The sequence below is a fragment of the Prionailurus viverrinus genome, chromosome B3 (genome assembly GCF_022837055.1).
Source record: "Prionailurus viverrinus isolate Anna chromosome B3, UM_Priviv_1.0, whole genome shotgun sequence".
Lineage (NCBI taxonomy): Eukaryota > Metazoa > Chordata > Mammalia > Carnivora > Felidae > Prionailurus > Prionailurus viverrinus.
Window position 1 is genome coordinate 140,892,966 of NC_062566.1, and position 18,216 is coordinate 140,911,181.

The 18,216-nt window shown below is 41.1% G+C and overlaps 1 protein-coding gene across 7 annotated transcripts in view; it reads left to right on the top strand.

Moving 5' to 3' along the window:
• MARK3 (microtubule affinity regulating kinase 3) overlaps positions 1–18,216 on the top strand; it is a 114,045-nt gene that overhangs the window by 63,650 nt on the left and 32,179 nt on the right. For 6 of the 7 annotated variants that reach the window (XM_047861096.1, XM_047861098.1, XM_047861097.1 and 3 more), the window contains exons 4-6: positions 7,963–8,011; positions 10,926–10,991; positions 15,533–15,603. In XM_047861096.1, the coding sequence (XP_047717052.1) occupies positions 7,963–8,011; positions 10,926–10,991; positions 15,533–15,603 (186 nt within the window). The remainder of the gene's footprint in view (positions 1–7,962; positions 8,012–10,925; positions 10,992–15,532; positions 15,604–18,216) is intronic. The other variant, XM_047861102.1, reaches the window with a different exon arrangement.

Below are 18,216 nucleotides of genomic sequence, written 5' to 3' on the forward strand. Positions count from 1 at the left end.
TGACCTGATTCGGCTCAGGTCATGATCTCATGGTTCATGGAATTGAGTTCTGCATTGGACTTCATGCTGATGGCATGGAGCCTGCTTGGGATTCTCTCTCTCCCTCTCTTTCTCTCAAAATTATTTATTTAATAAACTTAAACAAAAAAACTTAGGTGAACAAAATTACCAAGGAAGTTATTGGCTCCAAGAAAACCAAAAATAAATAAAAAAGATGGAAATGCATTCCATCCATGTAAATATTCATATAACGTAAACTGAATGATTTAGCCAAATGCTATCATAACTGATTAGGAAGAAGGAGGGAAGGGACATACCTTGGGGGAAGGACATAAGAGAGTGAAGTCTTCACTGCCCATATTAAGAAGTCAGTAAAGGGGCACCTAGCTGGCTCAAACAGTTGAGCATCTAACTCTTGACCTCAGATCAGGTCTTGATCTCAAGGTCATGAGTTCAGGTCCCACATTGAGTTCCACACTGGGTATGTAGCCTACTTAAATTCAGTAGATAATGGGGTTGGGGAGGGGCTAAACAAATCCGTGAACAGCAGTGCAAGCAGGCTATTTAGAAGTAAGGCAGCAAATGGCCAGAGTTGAAAATGCTCGCTATAGTAGGTAGCTACAAGAAAACGTCTAAAATGGAAAATTAAGGAAGCATTACATTCTGGCTTTTTAGAAATAAGTAGGTAAACAGTAGGTGAAATAGCTAAAAAAGTTGAAAGGATTGCTTCTGGGAACTTCACAGAGAAGAGAGGCAAACAGAAGAGGGCAGGGATGAGTTTGGATAAGTCACCAACAGTGCCTGCCTTGGCAGACACAGGTCTTACTTCCTTAACTCCATAAAAGGTCATGCAAATCAGTGAACAGGAGTATATAATCTGTGGAAAATAATCGAAAGATATACTTAAGTAATTAATAGGACAGATGGTCAGTATTCAAGTAAAAATGTTCAACATCCTGTAGATACCATTTTCTCATCACTCAGATCTGCAAAAAAAAACTAGTGATGCGTAGTGTTGACAAGAGTGTAGAGAAATAGGAAACCGCATATTGTTGCCAATAGTGTAATATATTTCAATCTAGTAATATAGCACTAACAAAGCTTTAAAGGCATGCATGCCCTTTGGGGGTGTCTGGCTGGTAGGACATGTGACTCTTGATCTTGAGGTTTTGAGTTTGAGCCCCACGCTGGGTTGTAGAGATTACTTTAAAAAATAAAATCTTAAAAAAAAAAAAAAGTGTGTATGCCCTTTGGCCCCCATTTGCTTTCTAAGACTCCACCTTGCCAGTACATTTGCATAAGTGTACAAGAATGTATATACAATAGTTTCCTCCTATCCAAGAGGGGCATGTTCCAAGACTCCCTATCTGAAACTATGGATAGTACCAAACTTGCATATACTACGTTTTTCCTATACACCCACACACACCTATGATAAAGTTGAATTTACAAATTAGGCATAGTAAGAGTAGCAATAATAACTAATAATAAAGTAGAATAATAACAATGTACTGTAGTAAAGTTCTATGAATGTGGTCTCTCTCAAAACATCTTACTGTACTGTACTTCCCCTTCTTCTCTTGTGATGATGTGAGATAATAAAATGCCTAGTGATGAGGTGAAGTGAGGTGAGTGATGTAGGCATATGACAGCGTTCAGCTACTCCCGACCTTTTAACTATACATCAGAAGGAGCATCATCTGCTTTTGGACTGAGGTTGATCATAGGGAACTGAAACTGCAGATAAGGTTGAGGGGCGGGGCACTACTGCACAAGGATGTTCAGTGTAATGTTATAATAGCATACATTTATTAGTAACCTACGTGACGTCAGTAAAATCCTAGTTAAATGCATTGTAATACACCCAGACGTGTCATATCCCCACATCTCTAGACATCTCTTCCTGGGTAGGAGAGGTCATTGCTTTTGGCTAGTGTTGTTAGATGGTCTTTAATAATGCTGCTAATTACCTTATTTCCCTATCATCTGTTAACTTTCCTATTCTGTTCTTTATTTCAAGACATTTAATGTCAGGGTGGTTCTCAGAGCAACTGGAATCTCTGCCTGTCTTAAATTTTGCCTTATGGCACTGGCTGTCACATTTACTTGACTTCAGAGACTCTCCCTAGAAGACTTGCTTGCCTTTCACCCACCAGCAGCCTCCCACCCACATGGTGAGAAGGAATAGGATTTGCTCTTCTTGTTACCAGAGATCAAAACACAGCCATTTCCAGCTACCTTGTCTTTTTAAAGAATTCCCCTTTTAGCCAAAACAAAAAACAAAAAGCTTTGTTCATTCTCAACCTTTTTTCTTAAAAATCAGATTAATTGGGGGAAGGGAGATTAAATACAGTTATGTGATTCAAAGTTCAAAGGACAGAAAAAAGTATAGAAGGTCTTCATTCAGCCCTTGACTTCCAGTCACCCTGATCCTGCTCCTGGGACAACCAGTAGCATCAGTTTCTGTTTGTCCTTCCAGAGATATTCCGTGTACAGAAAAGTGAAGACCTGTATTTTTCCTTTTTCACACCAATGCATTTTCTTCACAATTCCTTCTTCATTAAACTCTGTGGGTTTTTGCCAGCCTCTCTCCCTTGGTTTTATCTGAGAGAGGCTTTGATTAATCCTTTCGTTGAGCAAAGCTGCAGGGAGCAGCATAGTAGAACAGAGGAACAGAGATTCCTACACAGTGAAGAGGAAGAGCAGGTATGTCACCTTTCCGTCTTCCCTTCCTAAAGCACCCTCGAGATGCCCCAGGACCTGGTATGCTGTTGGTCAATAGATTCCCGGCCCCGCGTGTAGTTCTGTGGTAGGCATTAGACCCCGGTGTCCGGATCTCATGGTCTCTGGCTGCCTTGTCTGAGTCTCTGTTGTGGACCCCAGCTCTTTCCTCTTTGAAATGTTTGCTTTTCGGTGTCTCTGTCTTTTCATTCTGCACAATTAGGCAGTGTTGCGTCATTCCAAGGATGTCATCTCTATGCTGGTAATTCTACAGAGTTTATCTCTAGCCCAGAATTTTTTCTTGAGGTCCGGACACACATACTATGCTGTGTTTGCACTGGCCTCCAGCACCTCTCGCACTGCTGGTCCAAAACCAGCTCAGTCTGCCCTGCTGTGCTGTGGCTCAGACCATCACATCTTCTCTGTCTCAGAGTGGCACCCGAGGTGTCAGCGTCCCCTTGGCATCTGACTCCTTTACCCTCTGGATGTTTCTTGACTGTGTCTCCTTCTCTTTATCCAAGACTGCTAATAATTTCTCGTGAATCTTAGATTTACAATACGGCTGTTTTCTATTAAAGAAGAGAGTGGTCATTATGTTTGCTTTATGATTTCTACCACCTAAGTTGTCGTTCAGCCTGTCACTCAGCTGCCCTGAAAAGCACAGGCCGTCCACATTACAGCCTGTTCCTCCTGTCTTGTACCTGTGTATCTGGAGAGGCGAGCCTTGACCCCAGTTTTATATGACCCCTTCCTCCCCACCCTTCATGCTCTTTTTTTATGTTCTCACTTCATTTTACATTACTTGGTAAATTGTCTTTTTCCAAAGATCATTTCCAGACGTCCCAAGTCCTGGCTGTTGGGACATTTCTTTACTCTCTGGTACTGTATATTTGGTGTCCTTGGTATTCTGATCACCAGGATCCTGAATCTTTGCCTTCGAACATGTTTGTTCTCCTCCTGGGTGACCAGTTCCTAGAGGACATGGAGATGTTAGGAGGATGCAGATTGGTCACTTTATCCATTTCAGTGGTTTTTTCATTTTGTTTTTTTTTACAACTAGCCTCTGCATAAGATTGAAAAGGAATATAGAGAAATACGGTAAATTAATATGGTAGAAATAGGTGATTTCTCTTCAAGTGTCCTTTTATAATAAAACTTTTTTTTCTTTCTATAATCTATTTATTTTTTATAATTTACATCCAAGTTAGTTAGCACATGGTGCAATAATGATTTCAGGAGTAGATTTCAGTGATTCATCCCCTATGTATAGCTCCCAGTGCTCATCCCGAGTGGCTTCCTCAATGCCCTTTACCCATTTAGCCCATCCCCCCACCCTTCCAGCAACCCTCTGTTTGTTCTCTGTGTTTAGGAGTCTCTTCTGTTTTGTCCCCCTCCTTGTTTTTATATTATTTTTGCTTCCTTTTCCTTATGTTCATCTGTTTTGTATCTTAAAGTCCTCATATGAGTGAAGTCATATGATATTTGTCTTTTTCTGACTAATTTCGCTTAGCATAATGCCCTCTAGTTCCATCCACGTAGTTGCAAATGGCAAGACTTCAGTATAATAACAAAACTTTTAAAAGAATGCTGTACTACCCATCCCTCCGTCGGGCCCCATTCACCTTTCCTCTGGGTTTCATAGCGCTTCCCTCGGCATACCCTCTGCTGTAAGTCATGGGTTGTCTGTAGTAGATTAGTCGTCTACTGCTCTCTAACAAATCACTCCAACACTTAGCAACTTAAATGAAGCCATTTGTTACCTCACAGTTTCTACGAGTCTTGTGTTAGGGAGTGACTTAAGGGGGTAGTTCTGTTCCAGGGGCTCCCGGGGAGTTTTGGTAGGACCCACAGCTACAGGCATCTGCAGACTTGACTGGGGCTCGCAGCTCTGCTTCCAGAGGAGCCCTCTCACCTGGCTTTGTCTAGGGGCTGCATTTCCTCACAGGCCATGGGCACGAGGCCTCAGTACCTTGCCATCTGGGTCTGTCCATTGGAGGGTTTAACGTCCTCGTGACACACAAGCAAGTGATCTGTGAGACCTGGAGGATGCCATGTGCCTTTCAGGACCTGGTCAATCTCTGAATGCCCCCCACCATCACTTCTGCCTTACTCAGTTCATTCAAAGCAGGTCACTAAGTATACCCCTCACTCAAAGGCAAGGATATTATGTTCTATCTTTTGCAGGGAGGATTATCAAAGAATTTGTGGACACCACAAATTTTAGAATTAAAAAATAAATCTTAAAAAAAAGAATTTTAAAACCACCATGCCTGGGATGCTTGTTGAAAGAAAGATTCTCGGGGCGCCTGGGTAGCTCAGTCGGTTGAGCATCCAACTCTTGGTTTCAGCTCAGGCCATGATCCCAGGATCCTGGGATCGAGCCCCACATCAGACTCCATGCCCACTCAAGATTCATATTCTCTCTCTCTCTCTCTCTCTCTCTCTCTCTCTCTCTCTCTCTCTCAAAAAGGGTGGGGGGCACCTGGGTGGCTCAGGGTTGAGTGTCCAACTCTTGGTTTTGGCTCAGATCATGATCCCAGTGAGTTTGAGGCTCTGAGCCTGCTTGGTTGGGATTCACTCTCTTCCTCTCTCTCTGTCTGTCCCTCCCCTGCTCACTCACACTTTCTCTGTCTCAAAAATAACGTTAAAAAAATGTTTGTTTGTTTAAGTACGATTCTCAGTCCCATTTCTGATCTAGCGAGAGGTAGGGCCCAGGGACCTGCAGTTTGCATATCCTTATGATTCTGATGCAGGTGACCTGAAAACCATGCTCGGAAATGCACTGTTCTGCCAGATGGATCCCTTGGTCTTCCTTAAATAGTCTTTTTTTTTTTTTTTTTTTTAATTTTTTTTTCAAGTTTTATTTATTTTTGAGAGAGAGCATGAGTTGGGGAGAGGCAGAGAGAGAGGGAGACACAGAATCCAAAGCAGGCTCCAGGCTCCGAGCTGTCAGCACAGAGCCCGATACGGGGCTCAAACTCACAGACAATCAGATCATGACCCGAGCTGAAGTCAGACGCTCAACCCACTGAGCCACCCAGGCACCCCCTTAAATAGTCTTAATTGGTCACGCCATATCTTTCCTCATGGGTCCAAAGCACACTGAGCTCATTTTCTGCTGTAGACCTCTTAAGTCCTGCACAAGTCTGGTTACTAAAGTGAGCTCTTGCCTCCCTTGGGCTCCTGGCATACTGCATCATCTTTTCCTGCTCCTTGGCCCTGAGTACTTTGTTTCAGTGCTGCACTGCCAGTAGAGATTTAAAACTGATCACCTTCATTTGACCTGCCCTCCTGCCAGCAGAACTATGAAACCACACTGCTTGGTGGTCAGTACGTGTGCCAGAGGAGTGCTGTGTGCCAGGCTTGGTCTCAAGAACAGTAGTGAAAGGACGCTGATGTGCCCCCTCCCCACAGGTCCACCAAAAGTGTGTCCTTACACTTGAAAGACATTGTAATGAGGAAGCAAACAGACCGCTATGATGTAAAACAAAGATCTTCTCAGGTGAGGTTTACAGAGCATCTGCCTGAGACTTCAAGGACAGAAAGAAGAGACTCTAAGGAAGGAAGGAGCTTTGTATGCTCTCCTACCTGAGAGGAGTCACAGGAGTTGGGGTGGCTGGAGCTGAGGTGGGAGGAGCAAGCCTGGGTTTCATTCGAAATGCAGTGTCCTAACTTGTTTTGGCTTTGTATCTAACTTGGAGCTCTTCTAATTTAGCAGTTGTGGAAATAACTGGGAGTTTCAGATTATATGCTACAAATTCAACTATAATGGATTGGAAAACAGGATTTCTATGTTGGCTTGACAGAGGGAAACTACAAACTCAAGCCCGAGTGGTAGTCAGGGTAGTTACTTCTCATCTCAGAACATAAAATGTGAGAATGACCACAGCAGCAACAGGAGAGATTTGTGTTGGAGAGAAAAGTGCCTTTAGAGATGACCCAGCCTTCAGGAAAGGAATCTTACTCTTCTGACCCCATGTTTTTAGGCTCTGAGCTCGGTTTATAGGTCAGATACATCCATGCCCATCTCCATGCTCTTAGCTGTTAGGTGCCGATTCAGTTCTAGATTAGATGTGGTGGGCAGGGCAAGTGCGGTAAGACCCCTGTGATTTCTCCCCAGATTCCTTTCCACATAGTCAGCTGCTCCTCCTTCCCAAGTTCTGCTCAGCCCATGCCTCTCATAGGTTATGGATACTGGGTGTTGGGAGACCTGGTTCTAGTAGCCCAGTTCCCTACAGAAAGAGAGCAGGACCTTCGGAGATCTTTTCCTCCCCTTTCCTGGTTTCCACCTGTTTGCAAGAGGGTGGAATAAGATGGTCTCTAGAATTGTTACTTTCTGAGATCTTCTGACACTAGCCGAGGCCGTACACTGTGCCCTTCTTCTGAATTCACAGCACATGTGTATACGACAGGTTAATATTTCTCCTTATTCTTTGTGATGGCTGGACAGCTCTCGGCTTGCCTGGGTGGTTTTTGTTATGGCATCTGCTGGATTCACTTGTATGGCAGCATTCGGTTGACAAGTTGATGGGGCTGTCCTCTGTTGGAACAGTGGCTCTTTTCCTACATACAGCCTTTCATCCTTAAAGAGGCTGGACTGGCCTCTTCATTTCATGCCAACATCATTCCAAGAGAGCAAGCCCTGATATTGAACCGCTTATCCAGCCTTTTCTTCAAATTTGGTACTGTCCCACAGGCCAGAGCCAGAGCAGGTCACACAGCCCATACAAAAGCGTGAACATGCGAGACAGGGCTCAGTAGGATCATTAGTGTCACAGTCTGCCACAACTTCCATGCTAAATTACCTGCCTTCTCCAACAAGGATTTCCCAAAGTGGTTTTGTTCAAAGTCTTCTTGTAGAATTACTTGGAATTATCGGTCAAATACACTTGTGATGTAGTTCTTTAGGACTGTACATGTATGGATTTGCAATATCTGCCCCTGGGTAGATACTGAATCAGACTAAGTTTCATCACAGACTGTTCTTGCCTAAATGGTCTCACATGTTCAGGATAGCAAAATATAATGCAGATTGTTATATCATCCTCCTCTGGGACTTCTGCTTTTTCAGGAGATAAAACTGAAGCATTTATAGCTACCCTGGACTCTCATACTAGTGTTAGATGTGGACTGTCGAACGTTAGCAATGGATCAGTTATCTAAGAGATTTAAATTTGTATTACAACAGTGGAATAGAATGTTTAATAACCTGTGTTGGGGGATTATGTGTTTGTTTTTTAGCTCTTCAGAGAAGTAAGAATAATGAAGATTTTAAATCATCCAAACATAGGTACTTTCTGCTTTCTTAAATACTTTTGGGTCTAAATGCATTCCATTTTGTGTCTAAACATACATCCCAGGAGTGGTAGGAGATCCCTTCCTTCCTCCCAGCCCAGGTACACTTTTCGTAAAATCTGTGTTTATACAAATTTTTGATCATTTGTATTAAGTTTTTGAAATTGCTGAAGACAGTCAAAAGCTTAGGTATTAAACACTTGAATTTAAAACTTAATGCAGTAGAAACATCTGTAATCAGATTATAATTTTCTAATTTTTAATGCATATTAGAACATAACATAATTTTATTTCATAGAGAAGGGAATTATAAGTCAGAGTTAAGGTTTCAAAGGTATAACAGTTTTTGCCGTGGCATTGTTCTTAAGAAATTATTTGTATATTGAGTTGTATTTTTAAAAATACAGGATGCCTGCTATTTAATGGAATTTTGATAGGAATTGTTCTGTTCAGTACAAATTTGTGTTACGCGCCCTTTGTGTGCATAGCTTTGTGCTAGGTGGGATGAGGTGGGAGTGAAAAAGGTAGAGGGGCGCCTGGCTGGTTCAGTCAGTAGAGCACCCAGCTCTTGATCTTGGAGTCATGGGTTCAGGCCCCATGTTGGGTGTAGAGCTTACTTAAAAATAAGTGAGTGAGTAAGGAGGAGGAAGGGCTGTGGTCCTGCTCTCATCATAGTTGTTGGAACAAGGCAAACGTATGCAAATTACTTAGTATTTTGTATATACATCTCAATGAAAGCTTGATCCCACATATAACATAATAGAGCTCTTTTAAAATAATACTTTTTTTTGCACACTGCTATCTCCTACAATCTAAAAATACTATTTCAAGAGTGAAATAGCTGTTAAGACAGCCACTTGACAGCCAACTTAATATCAAGATCAGTTCTAGGAAGTAGAAAGGATGATATTTGATGCTAAGGATACCCTTTCAAGAATTCTTTTTTTTTTTTTTAATTTACATCCAAGTTAGTTAGCATATAGTGCAATAATGATTTTAGAAGTAGAATACAGCGATTCATCCCCTACGTATAACACCCAGTGCTCATTGCAACAAATGTCCTCCTTTAATGCCCCTTGCCCATCTAGCCTGTCCCCCCACCCAGGACCCCTCCAGCAACCCTCAGTTTGTTCTTTATATTTAAGAGTCTCTTATGTATCGTCCCCCTCCCTGTTTTCACATTACTTTTGCTTCCCTTCCCTTCTGTTCATCTGTTTTGTATCTTAAATCCCACATATGAGTGGGAGTGATATTTGTCTTTAATTTCACTTAGTATAATACCCTCTAGTTCTGCCCATGTTGTTGCGACCCTATCAAGAATTCTTAAGGCATAAGAATAGAAAATAAAATGGAGCCACAGGAGGGAAAAGCTTACACCCTGTTTCATCAGGTCTAAGCCACATTATTTAAAAGGCATTATTAGTTTCACATACTGCTAAGGAAAAAAAAATGCTACCAAGCCATCATCTTATAATTAGTGATATTAGTTAAAATGTGAAAATCTTAGAATCAATAAATATATGTTAGGAGAAGTAGAACAAGGAATATAATAGTGGGAAGAAAACATTTCCTTACTTTTCATTTCAGCCCTTTGTGGTTAGCTAACTCTCGATTTCAGATTCCAGCTTTGCACCAAATAACCAATCACAGCAGCCTAGAACTTGCTAACTTAAACATATTTTGTGTTTTATTTAGTTAAATTGTGCCCTGATTAGACTTCTCTCTACTTACTCCTAAATAACATATCTTTGATAATAGGTATGAATTTCTAAAATTTTAAATTTGTATTGGATTCAGAGAGCTTTTGCAGAAGAGCCAGTATTTGCATTGATAATGTTGATGGTTTACCAGCATATATGCCTTAAATTTCTTTAAATTCTTTTTCCTGACAACCTGAATACAACATTTTAGAAATGATACAACTCCTAAAGCCAAGACTACACTATATGTTAACTAACTTGAAAATAAATTTAAAAAAAAAATGATATAATAGTTTTATTCATCAGCTCAACAAACATTGCATACTATGTTAGACACCTTATTTGGTCTGATGCTCTATATTAAAGTATCAGAAAATAGTCTGCAGTAAAAGAGACTAGCACACCCTCCCCCCTTTTTTGGTAAGTTGAACTTTCAAGTATGCATTACCAAAATAAAGTAGATATGGAAAAAGTGATTCAGTAGTTTTAGACATGTACTTCAGTTTGATTTTTAAATGTGTATATTTCTGATTGATTTGATTTGGTTTGGTAAATTAGCAGTAATAGAAGTATTATTTTTATCTGTAACAAGAGACTGCTATATAGCGCAGTCACATTGACCCATTGTAAATAATTCTTTAAAAAGTTCTTTTCAATTAATGATAGCATAATCCCTTCTAATATTTTCCATCTCTGGCTTCAGAATAGTAACAAAAGAACCTTCTTCTCTGAGAACAAGTGAACAGAAATCTCACGTGGAATTGTTCTGTATACCCTTAAAGCCATAATGACAAGTGAACAGACTTAAACTTGGAGGAGTAGAGTAGGTCTAAGCAGCTCCTGCAGGTTAGATGTGAAATAAGAACTCTTCCTGAGGGGAAAGGCGGAGCTGCTGGGAAGGCAGCTAGCCAGTGTAGACACAGCACAGGACGAGGATGGAGGAGATATGCACAGGTGCACTGCCTAGGCTGCTGAGTGCATGCCAGAGTCACATCACTTGAGCACCCAGAAATTGTTCTTATGGAATCCCGTGCTTTTAAAAGTCAGTTGTGTGTGATAAAATTCCCAAAGAATATTCTCTGAAGAAGGCCAGTTACAAAAATCTTTAACCGGGAAAAAGTTACCGTTCCTAGTTACAGTTTATATGTACATTGTATATGCATAAAGACATTTGTTTCTTTTTTTCCTGTATTCTTTCCCCTCCCCCAGTGAAGTTGTTCGAAGTCATTGAAACTGACAAAACACTGTACCTAATCATGGAGTATGCAAGCGGAGGTAAGAATTTTAAAAGGTTTTTCTTCCTTTCTCCCTTTTAGAAGAATGCGCAAGCACACTGCCCATATGGATGATTGTTCGGGTTTCGTTTACCGTCCAGAGTTGTAATACAGCAGCAGGGGATCGGGAAGGAAAGCTGTCTTGGCTCTTCTGTGGGTTGCTATTAAGTACTTCACTATTAGCATTAATAAGTGACGATATCCAAAACTTGGATTTTTTTATTGTTGCAAGATGTACATAACATAAAATTCAGCATTTTAAGTGTACACTTCTGTGGCATTCAGTACATGGACATTGTTGTGCAACCGTGACCACCATCCATCCCCAGAGCTTTTCATTTTCCCAAACTGAAACTCTGTCCCCATTAAACACTAACCTCCCTCTCCTCCTCCCCAGCCCCTGGCACCCCCCATTCTTCTCTCTGTCTCTATGAATTTGACTCCTCTTAGGGACCTCATAGGAGTGGAATCATAAAATACTTCTGTGATTCATCTGTTCCACTCAGCATAATGTCCTCAAGGTTTATCCATGTTGTAGCATGTGTCAGAATTTCCTTCCTTTTTAAGGTTGAATAATATTCCATTATGTATATACATACACCACATTTTGTTTATTTTAAGAACTTGAATTTTTAAATGTATCAGTGCCTTAGCCTGTTTGAAATAAGTGTGTACTGTATATTGGATGGTTTTCTTTATCAGATAATAATGTCATTGGTGTTCCTCTTTCCCAAGGCCAGAAATGGTGGTTGCAGTGCATACATTTAGATTTTCCTTAAAGATTAAGGATTAGTCATTTTTTGCCTGCAGGGTTGTGTACATATAGCCATTTTTCTGAAATGCATGTATATAACTATTGTCTTTTACATACAAAGATTGTCATTTTGGGGTTGAGGTTGGGTTAGGCTTGTAGTTTTTGGACCACATGTGAGTCTCCTTGTCTTTCGACGGTGGAAGCTTTCTTACTGGTCCTTGCATGCTCCTACCTCTACATGGTGCCCGGCACATAGCAGATACTCAGCAAATAAGAACTGAGCTGCATTTGTGAAATTACAAATTACTGGGGACATATTCTGCTTAACTCTGCAGTATAGCTTTGACTGTTTTGATTACAAGAGAGTTTTATTTTATTGTTAGCACTTTGATCAGTCAGAAAATTGAGTCACAGCCTCTTTGCAATGAAAAGATTGTCAACCTGTTGTGGGCAAGAATGAGTTTACAACAGGCAAACCTTTGACACTACTTTTTCGTACCCCTAATTCAGTATTAGTTGTCTGATTTAGAGTTTAAATGTTTGATTTGAGAATTATTTGGGATTTTCTACAATTAAGGAGTAGTAGGAAGAACTGAAACTTAATTGCAGAACCAAAAATCTATATGGAATTCTAATGCTTTCTACTTGTGTTACAGAATTATGTTCATAACCTTTTCATTGGTGTAGCTTCTGCAGCGCACAAGTGCTTTCTCTTACCTGATCTCCTTTGACCTTCACAATGACTCCTTGATGTGGCCAGGCAGTGAAGGATGGGCTTTTTACCCTTGAAGAAATGGAGGCTGGGAAGTCATTGTGGTCACGCTGTCAGGCCTGGAGCCCGAGCCTTCTGACAGTCGATAGCCTCTCCTGAGTGGTCAGTTGGTCGTGGCTTTCTGTTCCCATGTATTTTAGGGGTCATAGAGATTGCTCTTCTGTAGGGGCAAGGCAAAAACATCTTAGAAACATCCACTTTTAGTAGAAAGAGGGTGGGCTTTTAAAAACACAGACGTGGAGTCAGTCCAGCCAGTGCCTCTCATTGACAGTGTGACCTAATAAATTAACATGTCTCTGAGCCTCTTAGTGGACATGCTAACACAGCCCTCCTTTGAGGGCTCAGTGCGGGGCTCAGCGCTGTAACGGGCACTGTTCATTGGTGATGTGGTGGTTTTCTGGCTTGGGCTGTTTTAATCAGCTCAACAAAGCACTGTCTCCAGGACATCTGTTTTATTGTTGATACATTTGCCATTTGGAACAACCCAGAGTTTCATAAATTGACTACCTACTCCTCCCTAGCCTGGTATTTTTCAGTTTGGTAGAATCATAGAATTTTAGAATTGGAAGGAATCTTAGAAGTCATCCAAGGTAACTGCTTAATTTTTAAAGTAAATTAATTTACTTAATTTAAAGCAACTTTGGGCGGGGGGGGGGGGGGGGCGCCTGGGTGGTTCAGTCAGTTAAGCGTCCGACTTCAGCTCAGGTCGTGATCTCACAATCTGTGGGTTTGAGCCCCACATTTTTTTTTTTAATGTTTATTCATTTTTGAGAGACAGAGACAGAGCATGGGGCGGGGGGAGGAGCAGAGAGAGACACAGAATCCAAAGCAGGCTCCAGGCTCCGAGCTGTCAGCACAGAGCCTGACGAGGGGCTCAAACTCACGAACTGTGAGATCATGACCTGAGCCGAAGTTGGACGCTTAACTGACTGAGCCACCCAGGCGCTCCCACAAAAAAATTTTAAGTAATTTTTAAAGTAAAGCTCTGATAGGTTGTTCTATGCCAGCAGCGCCACTGCTAGGTAGTGGCAGGACCTGAGCTAGGACGAAGGGCTTCCTGTCAAACTGCATGGTCCCTGACCTGGGTGGGGAGAGCCACTATTTGCTCTCTTTTTCCTAATAAATTGCCTTTTGAGCTTTTCAGTTTAGCTACTTAATCTGAGTGCTAATACGCTTTTAATGAGGAAAATAAAGAGATCTGGGTTGAATTCCTGATTTATAAGTTGAATTCCTGATTTGTAACTTAGTAATTGTGAGTGTGACTTCATGGTTCCAAATCTCTTAAGAGGTTTATAATTTATAAATTTTGAATTTATAAAAATACTATTTTAAAATTATATTGACAGACCTTTCTCCATGTTACTCTACAACAACTAGTGGGTTTAATTAATCCATTAATTTTTTTAAGTCAAAACCGTTTTTCATAGGATATGCACATATCTTTAGTGGTTTTCACTTTTTAACCACTTGTTTTGACATTGTATACTGTTCTGCAAACAGAAAGGTCATTCGCTTAGAAAATGCTGACATTTTACTTAACTGACATTTAACTTCATAATTCATCATAGTTAACACGAATCGTGTAGTGTAAATTAACATTATGTAATGCCTTTGAAAAGATCATTATGCAGTCAAATGAGAACTTGAAAATACAGTATTTATGCCCATCCATTATTTAAAAATGTTTCAGTTAGGGCTAGAAGCTTAGAAGTTGGAGACATTAATGTGCAATTCAGAGCAACTTTTTCCCCAGAAGTATTTGTTATGTTCTGAAACTAAGCATTTTTTAAGTATAAAAATCTTTTAGTTGAAAGTTGTCACTAAGCTGATGGAAATATTCTTTATTTGTATGAAGTAGATGGGATGCCTTCCCAAACACATTTTATGTCTAATTTGCTAAATTAATACCCTTTTCTGTTGATTTGAGGTATTGTTTCTTTATTCCAAATTGATAAGCAATTGGCAATTCTGATACATTTTCTGTAGTGTCACCTTTTTGCTGAGGAACCAATACTGTGTAAACTACCAGCCAGACGTCCACCGGCACGTTCTGTTGGCTCGAACTTCCCGCCGCATCCTGACTACCACCACTTCCCACTGAGGCCCAGCCTCCCTCATTCTTGCCCTGATTACTGCGCTACGCCCACTTGTCCTTCCGTTCTCTCCCCAACCTTCCCCAACCCTCCCCCACCCTCCCCCCAGCCACAGTGACCCTTTTAAGGGGTCAGTCATTTCACACTCTCCTCTGCTTCTCCTCTTACTCAGAGCAAAGCCTGCGGGACTCTTACGACCTCACCCCTTCTTCCCATCTCTGTGCCCTTCCCTTGTTCATGGTTCTTCGGCCACATGGCTTCCTTGTTCTTTGCCCGGACTCTTTCTCCCAGACAAGGACGTTGTCCACCCCCTGACAGTAGTCAGCAAAGCACTTGCACATGCACACACACTTTCTGCGTACTTCCCCGCGTCTGCTCCACCGTCCTCGTCAGCCAAGATGCTCTTCGCCTGTTTACTGATTGTCTCTCCCTGCTAGACTGTAAACTCTCCACGAGGGAAGGGACTTCGCTCTGTTCACTGCCGTCTTTCCCCAGAGCCTAGAGCAGTGCCTGGCAACTAGTAGGCGCTCAATAAATACTTCTGGAAAGAAGGAAGAAAGGAACTGCTTTTATCATAATCCTACAATGGAGGTGTCCTCCTCTTTTAACACAAATCACTTTCCCATGTTAGTTTTCAGTTTTTGTGAAAGCACATTGAAAGCATAATGCTTAAAATAAAAGTTGTATAAACGTAAGAGATTTTAATTGTAAGCGTTTTCTCTAACTTAAAGATTTTATCAGTGAACCTTTTGCCTACAGTTAAACTTAAGGCTAACTTAGTTCAAAATCCACGTTTCTGTTTATCTTCAAACCTGGATTTAAAAATAAAAATTAGAGCATTCCTAAAAGTGAAATATCAATTTATAGGAAAATTAGTGCTCCAAAGTAGGACTTATGCTTACTTTCATTTTTCTCAATTTTAGGTGAAGTGTTTGACTACTTGGTTGCACATGGAAGAATGAAGGAAAAAGAAGCAAGAGCTAAATTTAGACAGGTATGAATTGATGCACCTCCAGTTTATTAATTTTAATAAAGTTATCTTGCTTAAACCCTGAAGCAAAGAGTGTTTGCCTCAATAAATGCTTATAAGTCCCATTGGATGGAGCAGGGGGTTGGCCATTCGGGTCAACAAAAATTCATTAAGTGCCTTTCATGCCTAAGGCACTGTGCTAGAAATGACTGTGGGTTCTATTTCTAGCTTTATCAGAATTTTAGTCTCACGCTTAACCTTACTTTTGACAGTTGAGCCTCAAAATTCTAGTCTTTCAAAACACCTATGATTGCATTAATTAAAACCATCTCCCGGTTTTTAGCAAGAGGAGTATCACAGTCCCACAGTTCATTATTAGTTTTGTCTTCACCCTGCTCTTCAAAGACACATTCATTTTATTTTTTTAAGTTTATTTATTTATTTTGAGAGAGGGAGAGGGAGAGAACGAGCTGGGAAGGGGCAAAGAGAGAGAGGGACAGAGGAGCCAAAGCAGGCTCTAGGCTCTAGGCTCTGTGTTGGCAGCACAGAGCCCGACGCGGGGCTCGAACCCACGGACCGTGAGATCATGACCTGAGCCGAAGTCGGATGCTTAACTAACTGAGCCACCCAGGTGCCCCAAAGACACGCTCATTTTAATAAGCAGGTTTTAAATACAAAGGTGACCTAACTTCCCTGTTTTTATTAATCATAATTACTACTTACTGATGGATCATTACCTACCAGATATTGGGATAAGTGCTTTATCTACATTAATGTGAATCTTGCTGCAGCCTTTGTGAATTAAGGGGTCTTGTGCTCATTTGCTAAAGATAAGGAAACTGGGGCACAGGAAGATTAAATAATTTGCCCAAAATATGACGTCTGGCAAGTAGCAGACCTGCCAGTGATTCAGACCCAGGTCCTCTGACTCAAAAACTCAAATTCTTAATCGTTATATTCTCCTATTTTTTTAGATTACAAATCAGGCAACTCTTTCTGTAAAGCGCCAGAGAGTAAATATTTCAGGCTTTGTGGGCCACACAGCCTGTGTCACAGCCATCTAACTTGACTGTTGTAGCGCAAAAACAGCTGTAGACAGTTTGTAAAAGAATATGCTCCAACGAATGTGTTCCAACAAAACTTTATTTACAAGTGGTGGATCAGATTTAGCCTGAAGGCCATGGTTTGCCCATCCTGATATAGACACAGAAAAGGAGCAGGATACTTTACCGCATTTATTCCTTCCTTCCTTCCTTCCTTCCTTCCTTCCTTCCTTCCTTCCTTCCTTTAATTAAATGTTTCTTATTTTTGAGAGAGAGAGAGGGAGACGCAGAAACAGAAGCAGGCTCCAGGTTCTGAGCTGTTAGCACAGAGCTCGACGTGGGGCTTGAATCCACAAACTGTGAGATCATGACCTGAGCTGAATTTGGACGTTTAACTGACTGCGCCACCCAGGCACCCCCTTTACTGCTTTTAAACTAACTCTGTACTGGGGCACCTGGGGAGCTCAGGCGATTAAGCGTCTGACTCTTGATTTTGGCTCAGGTCATGATCTGACTGTTCCTAGGATCCAGCGCATGAGGCTCTATCCTGCTTGGGGTTCTCTCTCTCTGTCTGTCTCTCTGTCTCTCTGTCTCTCTCTCTCTCTCCCCCTCTCTCCCCCTCTCTCCCCCTCTCTCCCTCCGTCCTGCTCTCTCTGCCCCTCCCCCACTCACATGTACGTGCACTCTCTCTGTCAAAACAAATAAAAACATTAAATTAACTCTGTACTTTGCTAGACATCAATCAGTTCTGTATTTAGACGGCAGTATAGCCTCGTTTCAGAACCTTTAATTTTTTTGTTTTATTTATCTATAAGGTTGCCACAGTAGAGGTATAGACAGTAGTCTTTAAAGATTTCATAATATTTGGAAAGACAATTTTAGTTGATTTTCCAGATTTCTTTTAACAGTTGCCTCTTTTGCTTAGTCTGGTATTTACAGTTAAGAACTTGCTACTCAGATTAACTTCTGTTCCTTAAATTTAATTTAAAAGCTTAAATACTAATGATACTTTGAATTAAAACCTATTAAATATCAAAATTTGAAACTAACTTTTGGCTATTGTTTAACTTCTCATATCCTCAGTTTTTCTAGCTCAAAAATTGGAATTTGTACTTGAATGATAAACTTTGAAGTACTTTCCAGTTCTCCTGTCATTTTATTCTGTGGTCTGTGGAGGGAAGCTCAAGGTTCTCTTTATTACAAGACAAGCCTGTTTGGCCCTTCCCATAACTGTACTCTTAATTTTTGTAAGTTGGCCCCTTAAAAGCCAAGATTTTTTTTTTTTCTTTCCTCCTAAAACTTCAGTTCCTTCCCACTCAGATGAATCTGTCTAACTTGCACACATTTATGTGAACGTGGTCTGTTGACTGTGAGGAGCGGGCTGCTTAGCGCCAGCCAGCAACAACAGGTTTGAGCCTGACCTTCTCCAAGGAAGCAGCTCGGTGCTTAACCCTGTAACTGCCCCTCACTTCTTCCGTCTCTACCCAGCCCCCTGGCGGGGTCTCACTTGTCAGAGGGGCTTGGACATCGACTACCCCAAAGCTTGAGGCACTTGCTCAGTTATTTTAAATTTTCTGCAGAAATTCTGAGTTCT